Source organism: Musca vetustissima, unplaced genomic scaffold, assembly GCF_032173495.1.
Source record: "Musca vetustissima isolate MV318-11 ecotype Yass unplaced genomic scaffold, APGP_CSIRO_Mvet_v1 utg6675, whole genome shotgun sequence".
Lineage (NCBI taxonomy): Eukaryota > Metazoa > Arthropoda > Insecta > Diptera > Muscidae > Musca > Musca vetustissima.
In genome coordinates, this window is record NW_026876359.1 from 171,543 (window position 1) to 191,921 (window position 20,379).

Here is a 20,379-nt window from a genome sequence, read left to right on the forward strand (position 1 = left end):
ATAACTAAATTACATATATATATAGCTACAAACATTTATACTTATATTATAAATTATTTACATTTTTTTACTATCTACTAATCTTAAAAATTAAGGCATTCAATTTTTTTTAATATTCACTGTTTATATGTTTCTGATTTTTGTGCTGTTTGAACTTAATTATTATGGCTAAGTTTTAGTAATTTTTTGGGTTTTTGGAGGGAGGGATGGATATTTTCTTTTGGTTTTAGTGCAATTGCCCTAGTTGCATTTGTAGAGAGGCTGGCTTTATGATGTTGGTGGTTTTCCATGTACCCGGAATCGATAGAGACAGGTGTACAACGGCTGGCCATGATTCGATTCGATGCGTAATTCCACAATTTCATAGGGACGATTGATATTTTGATTTTGCACCGGGAAATACTGCAAAGAAGCATCATTATCGGCATATTCATACTCACCAAAGAGGATAGGTTCCTGATCCTTTTCATGTTCCAAACCCTGGAAGAAATAAATGGAAAGGGGAAATAGAGAAATTTTATAGAATATCTACCATCTATAGAGGACCTACAAATTAGTTTCAAATTATCTAACACCAAGTGTCTCAGAAAAAAAATTAGTTCAATATCCAAGGTTGTTGCACTGTTAAGCCTTTTAAAATCACATTTAAATATCGCTTGTATGTTGCTTTGTTGAGTCTTTAAAAAATGGTATTTAACTCTGTTAAACCTTCTGCTATTCTGTCTTTTAAAATTCTAGTTTCGGACTCTGTTAAGCCTTCTGCTAATCTGTCTTTTAAAATTCTAGTTTCGGACTTTGTGAAGGCTTCAAGAGTCGTCTTAAAAATTTAATTTCTTTCGACGGGATATAAAAAGTACAGTAAGGTATACAATAAATCATATTTATGGGCGTATGACATCAGACATCGCCATTAAATGTCCAAGCTTGCGGATCTGTTAAGCCTTAAAAAATCATCTGTAAAAACCGTCGATCGTGACTATGTAAGCCTTTAACAAATCGTATTTAAAAATCCTGACTTATGGTTCTATTGAGACTTCTAATAATCGTTTTTAAAATCCAAACTTGTAACTATGCCAAGCCCACAAAATATCCTAGTTTGTGGCTCTGTTGAGCCTTTATAAACACGTATGAAAAAAATCCACGCCTGTGGCTTTTTGCGTCTTAAAAATATCCTCTAAAACACAAGCCCTATTGCTCCGAAAATTGTTCGGAAAATATCGTCGAAAAACCCACGCCTTGTTGCTCCGAAAGTTGTTCGGAAAATATCGTCGAAAAACCCACGCCTTGTTGCTCCGAAAGTTGTTCGGAAAATATCCTCGAAAAGCCCCACGCCTTGTTGCTCCGAAAATTGTTCGGAAAATATCCTCGAAAAACCCCACGCCTTGTAGTACTGAAGATTGTTGAGAAAATGTCCTCAAGAACCCCACGCCTTGTAGTCCTGAAGATGGTTGAGAAAATGTCCTCAAAATCCCACGCCTTGTAGTCCTGAAGATTGTTGAGGAAATGTCCTCAAAAACCCCACGCCTTAGTCCTGAAGATGGTTGAGAAAATGTCCTCAAAAAACCCACGCCTTATGGCCTAAGAGTCCTTGAAAAAATCTATTTAAAAAACCCACGCCTTATGGCCTTAGAGTCCTTGAAAAAATCAATTTAAAAAAAACACGCCTTATGGCATAAAGGTCTTCAAAACAAATTATTTAATAAATTCACGCCTTATGACCTAAGAGTCCTTGAAAAAATCAATATATAAAAAAATTAAAAAAAGTCACGTCTATGAAAAATCTATTAAAAAAATTACAACTTATGGCCTCTAAAAATATTCTCTAAAGGTCTTCCGTCTATTGTAGACCCCTAGAACGTTGTATGTCTATCGAAGGGCATTAGAACGTTTGCTGGCGCTCTTTTATATGGGAAATTACAAAATTCTTTTAAAATTCCATTAACAAAATTTTGAAAAATTTTTTTGCGAGCACATTTATGATTTTTGATACATAGGTTAAGAAAAATATGCTGATTCGAAATCTGTTCGCGTTCACAAATTCGGATGCTGCGCACAAAAGTTATAGCGGTTTTAAATCTTGTATTTTAAATACAAATTATATGAATTCCTATTCGTTGCAATTCGCGAATTTCTTCACAAATGCTTAAACACCATTGTTTTCTGTGCATACTAGTCAAATCACACTGAAATACGGTTTAATAGTCGCGAAAAACAAATAGAAACATGAAGATATCGGAAAATAAAATAAATTAATTTTTGAATTAAAACAAATTTTTTTTGAATTTTCGATTTTTTTAGTATGGTTAAGAGGATACGGTTTTGCCTTAATCTTCTAAAATATACGACGCTTTCTTCTGCAAATTCTTTTAGATGATTGTTAAATATCGGTAGATTCATCTGATAAGAGTTTCGACGTCATTAATGACTAAATATATTGCAGTTACAATACATACAAATTACCAATATTTAGAAGCATGCCATACGCGAATTAGTTGAAATCAGTTGATGCGCATGCGATTTTCGTATAAACCGAATCAATGTCTTTCAATAATCATTAATTTTTTGATGTTTAATTTAGCGGTCAAAGTGTGCCACTCGATGCACTTTACTATGCAAAAACCCTAAAAATGGATAAAAATCACGCAACGTGCATACGAATTTTATGCTCATCCGATTTAAGAAATCTCCTATGAAAATACGCAAAAGGACACCTATTTTAAAAGGATCGGTTAAGAACCGCGGATGTGCCTCCACAATCAATTTTGGATAAAATACGCATATTATTCGCGTATCGATGTATTTTTGACCTATTTCCACACAGATTCGCGAATTTGACAATACAAGCATAAATGCATGTAAAATTAATTCGAAGAAAACCGCGATTATATACGCGAATTTGTCAAAATAAGTTTTTGCAGTTTTTCCCACATTCAAGGTACCTATAACCGCCGTTTTATTGGACGGAATTGAACATGGATGGGCTCATTAGATCCGGCACGTAAAAAAACTAAAATCACGCGGGGTTCCACGGAATTTGAATGGACTTTCTTAATTTTAGACTCAAAAAATAAGTTTTTTATAAAAATTTACGCACCAAATTTTCGTCTTTGGAACCCAATTGCAAAGAAGCTACAGTGAGCACATTCATGAGATATACACTAAACGAAGCAGAATCACGAGTTCTACAATCCTATAATTAGTTTATTCTATTATCTGGATGCGCATCCTAATTATAAGAAAAATTCAAAAAACACGGAAAATCCGGCTTCAAAATGTCAGCATCCATTTTGGGTGGATGCAGTGATTATATCGAAAAATCATACATTAGAACCATATTGTATTCTGCAACTTAGTCACTGATCACATGTGCGTGCGTTGTGTAGTTTAGCCACAAATCGGGAACGAACACAAAAAAACTCGTTGGCTTCAACACATTTTCACCCATTTTTTTACATTACCACTATCACAGCTTCCACGCAACTTATTATTTATTACCAAAATTTTAAGATTTTGACAAGAACACTTTATTTTATAGAATTGAATTTAAATTATATGCAATATGTTCATATTTCGCGAGTTATAACCTTGCATACCTCAGCTTCAAGGAATTTAAAAGATTTTTGTAATTTCCCATATCTATATGTGAACTCTAGTAGGAATTATGTCTAAGAAGAGCTATCGAGGATCCTCTTGAAGTTAAATCATGAACTTACCCAAACTGTAAAATTCTTTGGCGCCGAATCAATCGCTCCATTTGGTGCCAAACTTTTTGGTATGTGCTCCAATGTGAAACCGGTAACATAGACCAGAGAGTTTAATTTTAGCACTGGAAAATAAAAAAATCGAAATTATTACATTTTTAAATACCCATTTTAATACAATTGAAACGTGATTATATGGATATCTTATGTCAAAATCAATCATGTCTCAACTGTATTTCAAAATTTTTATCTTCCTCCTTTATATTTTATTGTTGTCAACTTTGCTTACCCAAAAATCCAGGGAAACCTTGGAATGCCCAACATTCACCCGGTTGGACATTGGGTGAAATGGCAACACGTGGTGTATTTGTGGGATACCATAGGGGAATACCAAAAATTGATATTTGTGCTGACTTCGTTTGATAACTCTCCGTACAACGGGTGGACAAAATTTGACCACCGGCCGATTCCAAGGCAAAATCAACCAAACCCGTTTTATCGGCATCATATATGGCCAGTACCGATTTGACAATGTTACGAACTTCCTCCTCAGACAAGGCAGCCTTGATTTGACCCTCCAATTTGGTATTGGTTTCCTTATGTTTATTCTCCACTGCCGTTATGATTTCCTGTTTCAATCTTTCACTGATGTCACGCATTAGGAACATTGCAGATTTATCAATTTCTTGTTTAATCTTGTCATGGGTGTGATTGTTAATATCCGATAGACGTTGTTCCAAATAATCTTTCGCGACAAACATGGAGTTGACCCAATGTTGCAAATCACCATCATCAAATTTGGCACCATTTTTCAGGGACGAGCTAAAACCGAGAATATCTATTAGGGAAAGTTTCACTTGCTGGTTGAGCAAATGGAATTGTTCCTCTTTGAGGGTATTCAATTTGGTGGAGATTTCTTGTAGCAGCGAGGAGAAACGCTGATCGGTATTGAATTCAAGTTCTTGTAGGCGTTTCAATAAATCATCCTGGGTTTGTTGCAGATGTTTGATGGAGTAGTGGAGATCTTCATTTTCAGAGAGCTTATCCGAAAGGGAAAGCTTTATAAATGCCACCTCTTGGCCCAAATTGTCAATAATGAGTTTTTGTTGTTCCAAAAAGGCCAAGTGTTCGGCTGAGCCGCCATCCTTGCCGGAGGAGCTGCTGCTTTGAATTTTTTGTAATTCCAAAAGTTTGTCGTGTAATTTTTCATTAATTTGTACAGAGATTTCATCGTTGATGTAAGACGAAAATAGGGGAGCTTTTAAAAGCTTGGCAATTAGAGCATCAAGATCCAATTTTTCCACCAAAGTGTGATAATGGGCGTGATTATTCACTTCCAGGGTCTGGGAAACCAAACGTTTAATTTCTTCAATGTTATCCGACGACAATTGTACGGGTACTGTAAAATCGGTACCCTCCTGAAGTTTTAATAAAACTTTTTGTACTATTAGATTCAGATCAGCATCACTGAGGGTCAGTGCGTCCTTATCACGTTTTTGCCTTGACAATGTTTCCAAATTCTCCTTCATTATTTGTACTATTAAATTGATTTGTTTCGATGAAAGTTCTGAGGCGGATTTCTTATTTTGTTGTTCCATCAATTTTTGTTGTTCTTGTAATTTTAAATCCACCAATGTTTGAACATAGGAATTAATGTGATTTAGAATATTTTCATATTGTTCCTCATTGGCCAGTGATGATTTTGACATTGACATTTTCAATTCTTCTAATGTGGCTTTTTGACTAGAACCCGTGGATGAGAATAGAGGTAATTGTAGAAAGCTTTTTATGGCATGAACATTCGTGTACAATGATCCTCGTAGAGTGGTGACGAGGGATAGAGGTAGCAAAGAATTCCATCGTTGAGTATATACGAGGCGATCTTCGTCATCCAATAAATACCAGGCTGTTTTGCACAAATGTGGTAAGGGAGGGAGTCATGGAAAAAAATAGAAAAGGAAAAACAAAAAAGCAATGATTAGAAAAAATACTCCTCTCTGTTTTTCTCGCTTCTTTTTGGGGATGTGAGAACCTTCTTCATTTGTTATATAGGGGAAAAAATAATTCTAGAGGAATGGAAATGGAATGCAGCCATTTTTAAGGGAGGTAATTATAAAAATTTTAGTAAAAGCCAATGTTTCTTCTTTTTTGGAAGGGGGAGAGGGGGCCAATTTTAAATCTAGGGAATTATAAAGCACAGCATAGCAATTTTGTAAAGAATAAAAAAATAAATAAATCGAACAAAATAAACAAATGAAGAAGGATAGAGTATTTTTTCCAATTCGTTGCCAATTGTTGTTGTTGTTTTCCCTTCTGTTTTTTTTTTTTCCTTTACCACCACACATTTATACAGAAAAGGAGCACACATAAAAAATCAATACTTACCAGCTCTATAAAACTACCCAACCAACCCATCGAGCCACATTACAAAAAATCCCACCCAAGGAATGTATCAATAAAGCTTATAAGAAGAAATTAGGCAAGGGCCTTTCAAAACACCTAAAATGGGTGGTGACTGTTATATGAAAGAAATATGGAACATTTTTTAAACACGAAATATCACTTCGTAGAAAAAAAAACTAACAATAAAAATACAAACAAGTGAAAAAGTGTTAAGTTCGGCCGGGCCGAAAACCTACACACGTAACAAATGAGCTAACTATTTCAATATAAGAAGGGAGTTATATGGGGACTACACCTAAAACGTGGGGAATATTAATAATTTTTGGTAGGAAGATTTGTTACCATATGCGACTAAAAAATACCAAATTACAGAGAATTCGGTTGAAAAGCGGGCTCAAGAAAACCAAAATACCGAAAATTAAGACTGCCCTGTGTGGGAGCTACCCGGAAAAAATGGACCTATTTTTAGTGGAGAGATTTGGTATCCAATAAGAACCCATTGTATCAAATTTCAGCGAATTTCGTTTAAAAACGCACTTAAACCCCCCAAAATACAAGTAAATTGGGGGGTACCGTTACATGGGGGCTACTAGAAAAAGTAGACCGATATTTACAATTTTTAGTGGAGACTATTGGTACTCAAAAAGAACCCAATGTACCAAGAACTCCAAAATACCGAAAATTGGGGGTGCCTTTATATAGGGGCTACGCGAAAAAATGAATCGATAGTTATAATTTTTAGTGACGACATTTGGTATCAAAAAATAACCCCATGTACAAAATTTCAGCTAATTCGGTTGAAAAGCGCGCTCAAGAATCCTAAAATATGGAAAATTGGGGGGTACCCATATACGAACTTGACCTGCCTGCAGACAAAAGACGAGTCTATGTAAAATTTTGGCGATCTATCTCAATTCCTTCAGAAGATAGCATGCTTACAACAGACGGAAGGACGGACAAGGCTAAATCGTCTGAGAAATTTACACTGATCAAGAATATTTAATTTAATTAAAAGTGTTTCTGTAAAGGAAGTATTTTATCCTCTGAGGACAGAAAATATGAAATTGCTAACACTTCTGTTGGAAAATGGCCGTGAGCTTTAAAATACCTGTAGTGTCTAAATATAGAATTATTGAACATTTTTGCGAGTGGGTTATTAAAATATCGAATCATAAAAACTTCGGGTGGAAAAGGGATGGGGGCTCTATTCTAAATCGTATCAAAAAAAATTGAGTAGGAATCTTAAAAGTAGAAAGGGTCGTAAATTTTGAAAGAACGCCTTAAATTTCAATTTATTTTTTTTTCTTCATGAATGGGAACCTAGCCACAAGGCCATGATCGGTTCCAAAAACCACTATACATCTATTACTCCAAAAAATTATTAAATTATTTGACATAAAGAAGGCGTTATTATAGGATTTTCTTACGAGTCTTTTTTGAAAATAATCTAGGAACTTCTTGCGATATATTTTTTATAATTCTTACTACATTTGGGGAATTTTGAAAAAAAAATTGTATAGTTTTAATTTCCTTATAAGCATTTTTTGATTGTTCCCTTTTCTACATTCCCTATTTTTTTATAAAATTAACAACTCACATTGATATGTTTTGTGTGTGTTGGTTTTTTACATGGTGTTAGAGACATATTTTTATTTAATTAGTTAAAAAAATATATATAATTTTAGAAAACTTATACATTGAGTGAGGAAGAAAATAATTGAATATATTTTATAAGATAATTGAATTTTTTGATCATAAAATGTTAAAGTTGTTTAACAACTATGCTTTTTTGTTTTAATATCATTAGAAGAAATAGTGACACACAGTGATTGTTTTGTTTTTTCGAAAATTAGAAAAAAATATTTACTACAAAAATATACATACAGGGTGGTGTCCCAAAATGTAAGGATTAATCATGGATTGTAAGATGGAATCAGTTAGGGGAATTGTGAGTAAATAATAAAAATTAAGAAAAAATGACCTTGACTTTTTAGATGGATTTTGGAAGACAAGTATATCTCAAATATTTCTGAATACCGAAAACACCATTATAAGAAGATATTGGAAAAAATGTGAACTCAAGTTAACAAGAATCGATACCTTGGAGTACATTCACAAAAAAGATTTCTAACAAAATATGTAAGAATGAATCCCCATTGGGAATAAAAGACATAACTGTATATTTGGGAGTTATACTGTCATACAGTGATTAGTCCAACAGGTCTTCTTTGGCCCAGTCTTCATAGACAATAAGCATAAGTTCACAAACCCAACCAAACATGGCCTAACACACATGACTTAGGCCAAAATGTAGAGCTAAGAATTTTTTGAAATAAAATTAATGAGAAAGAAGAGCTTCCAAAGTCTTCTTAGTTCAACTTTTTTGAAAATTTTTGAAAATCTTGAGGCATTTACATATCCTCCCTAATGAGGGGAAATTTATTGTACAAAATGTAGAGTTATGAAATATTTGAAATAAAATTAGTGAGAGTAATTGCTGACCGGTTTTGAAAGGAAGAAGAAGAACTTCCAAAGTCTTCTTAGTTCAACTTTTTTGAAAGCGACCTTGAAAACAAAATTCATCTTTTAGGATAGAAAATCTTGAGGTATTTACACATACTGATCCAACCTAATGAGGGAAAATTTATTGTACAAAATGTAGTTTTAAGAAATTTTTGAAATAAAATTAATGAGAATACTTGCTGGTCTGTTTTGAGAGGAAGAAGAAGAACATCAAGTCTTCTTAGTTCAAATTGGTTGAAAGTGACCTTTTTTTAGGACAGAAAATCTTTTGGGGCATTCACATATCCTGATCCACCATAATGAGGTAAAATTTATTGTACAGAATGAAGAGTTAAGTAATTTTTGAAATAAAATAAATGGGAATAATTACTGGTCTGTTTTGAGAAGAATAAGAAGAACTTCTAAAGTTCAAAATGTGTGTGTTGTGTTCATTGGATATCTTTCTATTTTGGGGTGAAAAATATCTTGTGTGAGGGGTTAAGGTTTCTAAACAAGGAACCCTTGTGGTTCATTACAAAAAAATTGTTGACTTTTTGAATTGTAAATATTTAACCAAAAACATATATATCCCTATACATTTTGTTGATACACCCTGTATATATAGAACATACAAAAAAATAAACTATATATAATATATATTATTTAATATTATTTTTTAAAACTAAAATGTATAATTTGTTTTATATTTAATAATATAAAAATAAGAGAATGAGAAAAAAATATGTTTTGTTTTCAGATATTGCAGCGGTTTTTTGGTTATAACACTCTATCCTTCTCCAAATTTGCTATATTGTTATTATTTTCGAATGAATATGGATGCTTTCAAAAAGCTTTGCACATTGTTTGGGTTTTTTGGTTTGGAAAACATTGATAGTTTCCTTTTGTTGCAGGGGCGTAGGAGATAGGGAATAAATAAACCTTCAGGATGGCAAATGGAAATGATTTTTGTTGTTGGGGAATTGAATTAAACTAAAATCGATATTAACCGAAAAATGAAATGCAAAAAAATTTGTACGTTTTTGTTTTGTTTTTGTAGAGCGAGAAAAAATATAAAAAAAACTAGAAACTACAACTTACGCGACTAAAAAAATAATTATTGTATTTAAAAAAAATAGATTAATATTCATAGGACAAAGCTGGGGTTATGGATAGGACGTGAAAAAAAAATAAAAATTTAACAAAAAAAAAATTTAAAAAAATAATAAAGAAACTAAAAAAAATAATAAATAACAAAAAATATATATAACAAAAGAAAAAAAAAGAAATACAAACAAAAAAATACTGAAGACGAAAACAGAAAGGAAAACAACAAATGGGTTATATATGAATTGTACATATAAGGACCTCGAATTTTTCGTTATATATGTTTTAAAAAAGATTCTAATATAACGGGAATACTTCTAAAGCAAAATTAAAAAAAATATACCAAATTCATATGGGAGTGAATATGTCGAAAATTGTTCAATCCAACTTAGAAAATATTCCAATATTGATTGGAATTAATATTTCGATTGGAATATTATTATTAGATTAAATTTTGATTTATTGAAGTACTGAAATAATTTCAGTACAATATTTTTAATTTATATTCAACATGTATATTAAACATATTTCGAATATCTACGACAATAACCCCTTACATACTTGGTTACATACAGGAAACATTAAAAAAATGTTAACAAAGAAAAACATTTTCAAAATTTTCTAAATTAGTAAATACAAATGGCACACAAATGTTCGAAAGAAAATACTTAAGAAAGAAATATTCTCAAATACACAAAAACATGTTATTTTATTATATAAGAAGTTTTTATAAGAAAATAGCTTCTCAATAGATATACATATTAGTGTTCTAAGACTTGTTGTTTTCCTTCTAGGCAAAAAAATAACGAACAAAAAATAATAATAACTTCTAAACCTATGTATAGAAAATGAAATGAATTCTAGAAAAAATTTACTAAATCATATAGTAATTGAAAAAATAATTTAAAAACGTCCATTTTAAATACGTTCAAAATGTTCGTCGCGTTGAAAAAGTTTACGACCCTCGTCGATGATATTTTGTGAAACGGTTTTTAAATAGAGAAAATAATCGGCCGACCAATCGCGTACATTTTCGATACGATTAAAGGCTTCTTTTTTATATTCTTCATATTTGGCCTCATTAATATATTCGGTTATATCGATTTTAGGTAATTCGGGCAATTGCATAGTATATTGGGAAAATGATTTGGGTGGGAAAGGTTCATTGGGATGGAGATAATAGTAAGTACCTGTAATGGCAATTAGAAGAAAACGAAAAAAAAAACACAATTATGATAGTAAAGAGATTCAGCCAGAAATATGTATATATAATAATACAAATAAAATAATGAAACGTGCAAATTTCAAAATTAAAATATATTATTTAACACTCAGTAAATTTTGAATGAAAAATATATGGACGTACCCTACTAGTATTTTTAATGGGAAGACCACCTTTGATAAGAAGTCCTTCTCGAGTTTTAGACAAGACCTTCTATATCTTATAGGAAAAGATTTTGTGGCCTTCTAGCAGAACACGAAGACTTTTGATCTGTGTGGATATCTTACAGTCTTCAATAAGAAAAAGAGTATTTGTGTCTTCGATTCGAAAACATTTTCGCTTTCAATAAGAAGATATTTTCGTTATCTATGAGGTCTTCTTCCAAGAGAAGATTTTCCTCTATTTAATGAATATCTTCTGATTTTCAAGTAACAGAATTTCTGCTCTTCCACAAAAAATTCCTCTACATCTGTATTAAAAAAAAAAAATACCTTCTGGCCTCTTATGAGAAAAAACTCTGGCCTTCTTTACTATGAAAATAATTTCGAATATTCAATGGGAAGACTAATGGGTCTTGTAGAATGCGGACTATTGGTCTTCTTCGAAAAAGTCGTAAAAACTTCCATGGGAATGTCTTCAGAGTTTATTTTTAAAGAATCCTCTGGCCCCTATTAGAATCTTTCAGGTTTCTAGCCTACTTTGAGTGACCTTCTGCTCTTCTATAGAAACAATTTTGGGCTTTCTATGAGGAGATCTCTAAACAACCTTTCTATTTTATGACTATCTTCTGTTCTTCTAAGAGAAATCCTTTTGCAATTTTATGAGACCAAATTCTGGACTTCAATGAATATAACTTCTGGCTTCGGGTAATCAATAAAAAGACTGTTGGGTCTTGTAGAAAGCAAAATTCTGGCCTTCTATGAGCAGTTGTTTATGTCTTCCTGGTTGAGGCCTTCAGGTTTTCTTCGAGAAAACCATCTAATTTTATATTTGATACCCCTTTCTATGAGAAATTATTTTGTCCTTCTGTCTTCCTTATCTACTTTGAGGTTAGCTTCTGTTCTATAAAATGATTTTCAGGTCTTCTATGAGAAGATTTTGAGGTCCTCTATGAGTAGATCTTCTGATCTGTTATTAGAAATCCTTCTCAATCCCTAGTCAATACGCTTAAAAAGACATCTTCATTCTGGTCTCTTAGGAGAAGGGCTTCCGGCCTTCTGTGATTACAATAAATCTGGGCCGATTTCAACAAAACTTGATGTACGCCTTTCTATACTGTATCAGAAAGCTATGCAAATTTCGTGTCAATCGGACAAACATTGGGGCTGCACTATTGGAATACGTTATGGACCTTTTTTAAATAACCTCTCCAAGGATTTGAAGCCTGTATATATTGTCAGTCATATGAAAATTCATAAAAATTTTCATTTCAAAAATTTACTGAGTGATAAAATCTGAGGCTGATCCAAAATTAAAACAAAGACATAAAAAAAACAACGAAACTTACCCGCTAACAATAACAATGGCAACAGCATCAACAAAAATAATAGGAAACGTTTTTTGCTCTTGTTATCAGCACTGGAAGATTGCAGCAGCCATGTGTCCAAACATAAAACCGATGAGATAAACAAATATAGATTGCGAGTGAAATATGCAAAGGCCGAGGTGATGCCATGTAGCACTGAACCAAAGAAACCTATTTATAAAAAAATAAAATTAATTAATTGAAAATAAGGAAATCAATATCAAACACCTACCTCTTTCCTCCTCTGCCAATTTGGTGTGATACATACTACTACTGTAGCTGGTGTAACGACCAACACCACCGTTTTGATCACTATTCGAACCCGTAATGCTGGACCATGTTGTGGTCACGGTTGTGACAATTGTGGTTATGAAACGCATTAACCACGATTCCTGTTGCTGCTTGTTATATTGCCGATTAGTTGCTCTACGATATGTATAATCTACTTCATCGCCTGAATCATAAGCCAACTGCTCGGCAGCTCTACGATTTTGTGTATATTTGGAGGATTCATAACGACGACGGATATATTCTTCTTGGGCAGGATCACGTTCAATCATATAATTGATACGTTCATGATGATTTTCCAATGATTTGCGGGACATGTTAGGCATGGCAACAATACCGGGTGCCAATTCACGACGATGGGGGGAAAGTTCCGAATAGGTGTAATCTGTTTTGGGTGTTGTCCTAGAAAGAGGGTTAAAAATCATTAATTTTTTCTTCTTTTTTGAATAATGTATTTGATTAAACTTACTTCCAATATTCGCCTGCCTTTTTGTATTCCAAATAGGCCACATGATCACTGGCATCCAAATTATCCAAACTGAAGGAGTTACCCAAAAATCCACTTAGATATGATTTACTTTTACTCAACTCCTTTTCACTGTTCAGCACATTTTGTGTATGTTCCTTGACATTTTTCTCTTCCTCAAATTGAGACTCGATTTGTGCCTTGGATGATTTAGCACCACCACCACTACCTCTGGAGGAATATTGTGATGCAAAATGGGTTATAAAATTACTTGCTTTAGGTGTTGATGTGGCCACACTGCCTCCAATTTTTTTGGTTTTGGTTACAACAGTTGTGGTCGTACTGGTTTTTGACTCCGTTTGACTTCTTAACTGTTGTTGTTGTGAATTGCTGGACACTGATGTTATAGCCCTTGTTCCTGTTGTTTTGGTTTTATTATCAGGACTATCATCGCTGGAGTAATCGGATGTTTTTATTTTAGTTTGTGTCATTTTGGAGGGACTATTTTTACCCGAAGCCTCTACGGAAGATGATGATGTTACTTCGACGGTTTCTTCAACAATGGTTCTGGAAAAAAATGGGAATAAAAAATTATTAGAAATTGATTTAAAATTATTTTCTTATATTAATAGGAAAAAAACAGATCTAGAATCATAAATATGCCTAAAAATAGGATGATATATGGACCATTTTCTACGAAGAAGTTTTCTACCCACCAAAAGTCAGGAATATCAACTAACAGTGTTGGAACATGCACCCAGAAGCGATAATTATATATGAACAGATATATAAAAACCTCCATCTATATTTCTACAAAGATATTATTCGCCCCTCCTCAAGCATTCTAAATGCCATATAAAAAGAAAAAATTATGGAGTCCTCCGGTGAATATTTCGAGATATTGCAAACGGAATTACAAATTCAATATATATATGGTGTAGATTATATATTGAATTTGTCATTCCGTGGAGACTATACGAATACTACAAAGGTCATCATGGGTCTCATCCCAGCGCCCAGCCATTCAATGTCATCGAAAAATGAAACCCGCAAAATATGAATTTATGAGATATTGGTGGGAAAATTATTTAAAAGCTTTATGACCATTTACCCCCTTCTCACCTCTTACACAAGACCTTGCTACAAACAAAAGTTCGGAAAAAAATGTTCAACATCTAAATCTAAGCGATTTGTTTAACAAGGAAAATATATATAAAAAATAAAAAGTAAACTATAAATAAAAAATTAAAAAATACATAAATTAAGTGTGTGCGTGTGTGTACGTACGTTATGTGTTTAGAAACAATTTTCAAACGTGTTATTTAACCTTGAAATTTTTAGAAATAACAACAACAAACAATAATAACAATCAACACCGACGGATAGTGGCCGGGGGTAGGACGTCGACAACACTGTGAAAGCCGTCCAACATTCTGGTGACTGTGGTGACACGACATATGCCAATGATGACGCTTTCAATAATTAAGAGGTGCCGTAACAAAAATCTGGTTGAATGAGTGCTGGGTCGGCTACTGTTGATTTATGTAGCTGGGCCAACAAACTAATGAGGGTCGGTCAAAAGCAAAAAAAAAAAAACATGAAACACACATAAAAACCACAACTTGTAGCGTCTTTGTAGAAAACGAAAACAAAAATTACGTCAAGGTTTAACCTGGAATTATTATGGGCAAAACTAATGGAAAAAAGTAATGACATTTGAACGGATAACAACAGAACCAATCGGGGTTGCGGAAAATTTTAAATATTACAAAATGTTAAGAATTTTGGAAATGGTATTGAAGACCAATTTTTGTCCCGAAACTAAACAAACTTCGGGCAATTATTTCGCTTATGTTGCCAATAGAAAAAATACATGGCCTTAGATAGGACTTGAAAAAAATCTTTTACAAATCCAGGCCTTATATAGTCAAAGAAAAAACATTTTTCTTAAAAAATCCACGACCATTGCGGTTCTTGAAAATTTTTTCAATGAAAATATATGTTTCTATGTTTTGAAAAAATATATATTTAAATGAAAAACATTTTTAAAAAAATCTACCCTCTATTGGTCCTTAAAAACATATTTTTTAATCTTCTCAATCTACGCTTTCTTTCTTCTTCATTAATATTTAAAGCAAACTTGAAACACGCTATTCGGTATGCTGCACTGTTTAAAATTGAATCTCAATCAGACACCCATGGATTATATGGTGTACTGATCTGAACCGATTTCAAGGAAAATAGCCAGAGATTAATTTATATTAACTTCAGTACGTTGTGTTGAATCTTTAGTACACCACTTACTTAAAATCAGACGAAAATATATATAAGAGGTTCATGTAAATCTGAACCGATTTTACGAAACTTTGCAGACATCATTCTAGACCTAGTTCAGTACGCTATACCAAAATCGAAAGATATATGGGGATTTTGGTGCACTATTTACATAAAATCGAACGAAAATATATATGACAGCTATATCTAAATCTAACCCGACTTTCACCAAACTTAGCACAGGTCATTGTAGACTTAATTCAGTACGCTGTGCCTAAATTCGTTCAAATCAAGAGATATGCAGGGACTTTGGTGCATCATTTTCCTAAAATCGGGCGAAACTATATATGGGAGCTATATCTAAATCTGAACCGATTTTCATGAAACTTATCACACGTCATTCTAGACTTAATTCAGTACGCTATGTCAAAATTCATACAAATCAAATTATTTTAAGGGACTTTGGTGCACCATTTACCTAAAATCGGACGAAAATATGTATGAGAGCTATATCTAGATCTGAACCCATTTTCACCAAACTTAGCACACGTCATTGTAGACTTAATTCAGTACGCTGTGCCCAAATTCGTGCAAATCAAAAGATATGCAGAAACTTTCGTGCACCATTTACCTAAAATCGGGCGAAACTTTATATGAGAGCTATATCTAAATCTGAACCGATTTTCACGAAACTTAGCACACGTCATTCTAGACTTAATTCAGTTCGCTATGCTAAAATTCGAGCAAATTAAAAGATTCACAGGGACTTTGGTGAACCTTTACCTAAACTTGGACGAAAATATATATGGAAGCTATATCTAAATCTGAACTGATTTTCACGAAACGTCATTCTACTTTGTTTACAATTTAAGATCAACAGACGGACATAAATCGACTCAGAAAGTGATTCTATGATTATTCTCAAAAGGAACCATGCATGTTACAAACATATGCACAAAGACATTATACCCTGTACCACAGTGTGGTAAAGGGTATAAAAAGTCATTCATTATATTTACTAAACTTATTTCCAAATTTTTTTCATTTCCAATAATAATGACGACTAGAATTCCATTAATCCCGCGCTCCCACGATCTCAACGTGAGCCGCCATATAAACAAAATCTTCAATACAGACCTATTAAAAGTGTAAACAAATTTCAAGCGCAAACATACAAAATTCACAATATGACATCATAGCTAATTATGGATACGACGTATGGGGAGAACGAAGGTATAGTGGAGACGACAAACGAGGTGCCAGCCACAATGTGGAGAATGGAACTAAAATTCCACCGCGCCATTTTTATTATTCATTGTGGTACAGTGTAAACAAAAACAAACCTTTTTTTCTCCATTCTCTCTTTCTTTTGGTTGATTAGATTGAGTGAAGCTTTTTAGTTGATTCAAAAAATAAATAAAAATAAAAAACAAAGCAAAAAACCTCAAATAAATTAAAAAAGCAAAAATTGCGCCAAATGTAGGCTTGTACTCTGGTCGACGAGCGTTGAATAGCTTGTGGTTGTGGGGTTTCTAACAGTCATCATAACGTCATATCAACAGAAATAACAATAACAACCGGCGGCTGGTATAGCACCACCACATCACCACAAAGTTTGTTATTTGATTCGAATAACGACACATAGACATGCAAAAAACGAAAATTGGTTTTTGATTTGTAGCACGCACCCACCAACCCCACACGCCTTTAACCCAATGTAACTTTTTCCCCATTTCGTAGGTGTCTATCGAGGAAGGTTGAAAACTATTTGAAAAAAGTAAATAATAAACTGTTTTCATTTGTAACTACAATCGTGTTGAACACATGTTCAAAAAATCACTCTAGTCTATATATAGATATCTATGATTGTAATCATTGGCAGCAACGTTGGCGAAGCGATGACGTTATTGCTTACGTTATAACTTAGTTTAGGAAAAAAAACTATTTTGGTTTTGTCACGATATTAAAACAAAAAAATACACGTTTTTTATTTATTATTACTACTATAAACTGAAAAGTTAACAGCATAAAAACCTTGTTTGTTGTTGTTGACCATGTGTGTGAGACTGTGTGCAAGTTGTCCCCGCGCTGTCGTCAATAATAGTAAGGCAAACTAGATTTTTTTTTTGTTTATATTATAAATCAGATATTAATAGGAAATTAGTTTATTGGGTGAGGTTATCTTAAAAACAAAACAAAAAAACTATAAACAGTTGTTTAAAGTTCGCTGGGTCCGATAAAAATGATAAAATTCCTCAAATGTAGGTCTATAGCAGTAGATGGCACATTTTTGTGGAACAATTGTCATCAACCAACTGAAACTGAGTAAAAACGTGGTTAAAATGTTTGTAAATGAATGTAAAGGCCATGACAAAACATGGAGCTGCAACATTGACACTTATCTACCAGGAGATTTATTATTCTATTCTGCAAAATACTTATATCGGTCCGGCCCTCATATGGAAGCTATGCCAAAAGATTAGCCTGCTTTGAAACATTTCTACCAGGAGATTTGCATACCCTTCACCACACTGTGGTACAGGGTATTATGTCTTTGTGCATATGTTTGTAACAGGCAAAAGGAAACGAGATAGATACATGGTTCCTTTTGAGAATATGCATAGAATCACTTCCTGAGTAGTTTTATGCATGTTCGTCCGTCTGCCTGTCTGTCCATGCTAAATTGTGAACAAAGTATAGGTCGCATTTATGATTCGAATTGGATGAAATTTGGCACAGCTCATTTATTTGACCCAAGGACAACCCCTATTGAAATTGGGAAAAAGCGGTTTAGATTAAGATATAATTCCATATATATTTTCGTTCGATTTCAGGTAATTGGTGCACCAAAGTACCTCTATATATTTTTCGATTTGCATGAAATTTGGCACAGCATACTGAATTATGTCTAGAATGATGTGTGCTAAACTTCATGAAAATCGGTGCAGATTTAGAAATAGCTTATATATATATTTTCGTCCGAATTAACCAAAGACCCTACATATATTCTTCGATTTGCAATAAATTTTGCATAGCGTACTGATTTGAGTCTAGAATGATGTGTGCTAAGTTTCGTGAAGGTCGGTTCAGATTTATATATATAGCACCAAAGTGCACCAAATATATCTTTCGATTTGCACGAAATTTGGCATAACGTACTGAATTGAGTCTAGAATGATGTGTGCTACGTTTCGTGAAGATCGGTTCAAATTAGTGAATTGGTGAAGGGTTTTATATAGTCGGCTCACTCCAACTTTACTACTTTCCTTACTGGTTTATTATTGGAGACACCGAAATACCAAATTACACGCATGAACCTTTACATAGGGGCAATACACAAAAAAATAGGCCGAAAGGATATTGGTCATCCGTAATGCCTATTACAGCCACATATCTATAAAACTATCAAAATATCCAAAATTTAGCGGGATATTTACACATGGACTTTATGAAAACATGCTACTATTTTGAAAAATGTAATTCTCCTCTTCAAGAAGCCGACTGAGTGCCAAATTAAAGCCCCATCAGTGAATATATTAAAAATGATTAAAATGTAGCGGTAGAGTAATGTGGAGGTTGGTTACAGCAAAACGTGGACCGGTATATCACATTTGCATTACCAAACATGCTTGTAAGTAACCACAAAGTACCTAAAATCAATCGGACTACGTGGTGACATTAGATCTTCTATGAGACGTTTTTCTGACAACTCATTTCAATCGGATTGAATATCCGATTAGAAGATCTTTATTTTTAACGTCTATGAGAATAATTGGAGGTCTTTTTGTAGAAGTCTTTTTTCTTCTATGGGAAGACCTCTGGTCTGCTACGAAAACATCTCCTGGTCTATGAGGTGACATTTGATCTTCTATGAGAAGTTTTTCTGGTACTTTGTAAGAAGACGTTATGGTATGCTGTGACAATTAAAAAGACCGGGTGGGGCTTTTTGTATGGGAGCTATGTCAAATGTAGACCTATATCAAAAATTTCATCAGAGAAGAAATACACCTAGGACCATAAAAATACCAAAATGGAACGGCTGCTATATCGATATAGCTCCCACATAAAGGAGAACCGAAAAAAACTGAACTTCATCAGGAATGTTGATGGTTCTAGCCTCATTTTCCAAGCGATACAGCAGACGACAAAAGTTCAGTTTGCAGAAAATATCATAGACACAACATAAAAAAAAATCTAAATATTTTACAAAATTTCTATGGTAATTTGTATTATTAAAAAATTGGGATTAGAATCAATGAGATCATTGAAAAAATAACTAATATGAAAAAAGACTATTGAAAACCCTGTTGACGGTATATGCTTTAATAAGTAGCATTTACTCTTTAAACAGGTATATTTGGCTGTCTGTCGCCTGAGGAGGAAATTACTTAATTTAGTCATTGCTCAACAAAATTTCAAATCTATACAGAAAACAAAAAAAAAACACTCAAAATTTATGAGTAATGATTATTGAATTTGTTTTCAAAATATGTTTATAAATACTTACCGAACATTTGGTAATTGTGATGTTGGTTTCTTTTTATTGTGATGATGTGTGTGTGGCTCATCGCCAATGTGATCGCAATTTTCATGATCACAACTGGAACGTAAAAATGGTGTTTTTGATCGAGACCTACGTCTCGTTTCCATGCTATGTTCGCTCATGTCTTTCGAGGTGTCTTAGACAACACAGTTTGTTGAATGGTTGATGGCTTCTAGCTTGCTGGTGGCCAAAAACGTAAATCTATAAATGAAAAGTAAAAAAAAAAAAACAAATTAGACAAAAAACGAGAATTTCCAACTAACCATAAACAAATGTAAACAAACAAAATTACGTTACATTATGTGGTATGTATGTGTGTAGCACTATGTAGTAAATTTGTAAGATAAACAC

General features: G+C 33.2%; 1 protein-coding gene across 1 annotated transcript; it reads right to left on the bottom strand.

Moving 5' to 3' along the window:
* Positions 1 to 267: 267 nt before the first annotated feature.
* Positions 268 to 20,158, bottom strand: LOC133320944 (klaroid protein-like). Its single transcript, XM_061530040.1, has 7 exons — positions 19,993 to 20,158; positions 13,215 to 13,778; positions 12,690 to 13,147; positions 12,440 to 12,628; positions 3,991 to 5,607; positions 3,714 to 3,826; positions 268 to 480 (listed from the first exon to the last, which is right to left on the bottom strand). Exons 1-7 carry the CDS (start codon positions 20,148 to 20,150, stop codon positions 268 to 270), a joined length of 3,312 nt encoding a protein of 1,103 aa, XP_061386024.1. The 5' UTR covers positions 20,151 to 20,158.
* Between the last annotated feature and the right edge of the window lie 221 nt (positions 20,159 to 20,379).

Excerpts from the sequence above, each read along its gene's own strand:
- LOC133320944 (XM_061530040.1), bottom strand. The coding sequence starts at position 20,150 with ATGAGCGAACATAGCATGGAAACGAGACGTAGGTCTCGATCAAAAACA. Across the intron at positions 13,779-19,992 it reads TCACAATTACCAAATGTTCG|AACCATTGTTGAAGAAACCG; the intron begins GTAAGTATTTAT and ends ATTTTTTTCCAG. Across the intron at positions 5,608-12,439 it reads GCCATTGTTATTGTTAGCGG|CCTGGTATTTATTGGATGAC; the intron begins GTAAGTTTCGTT and ends TGTGCAAAACAG.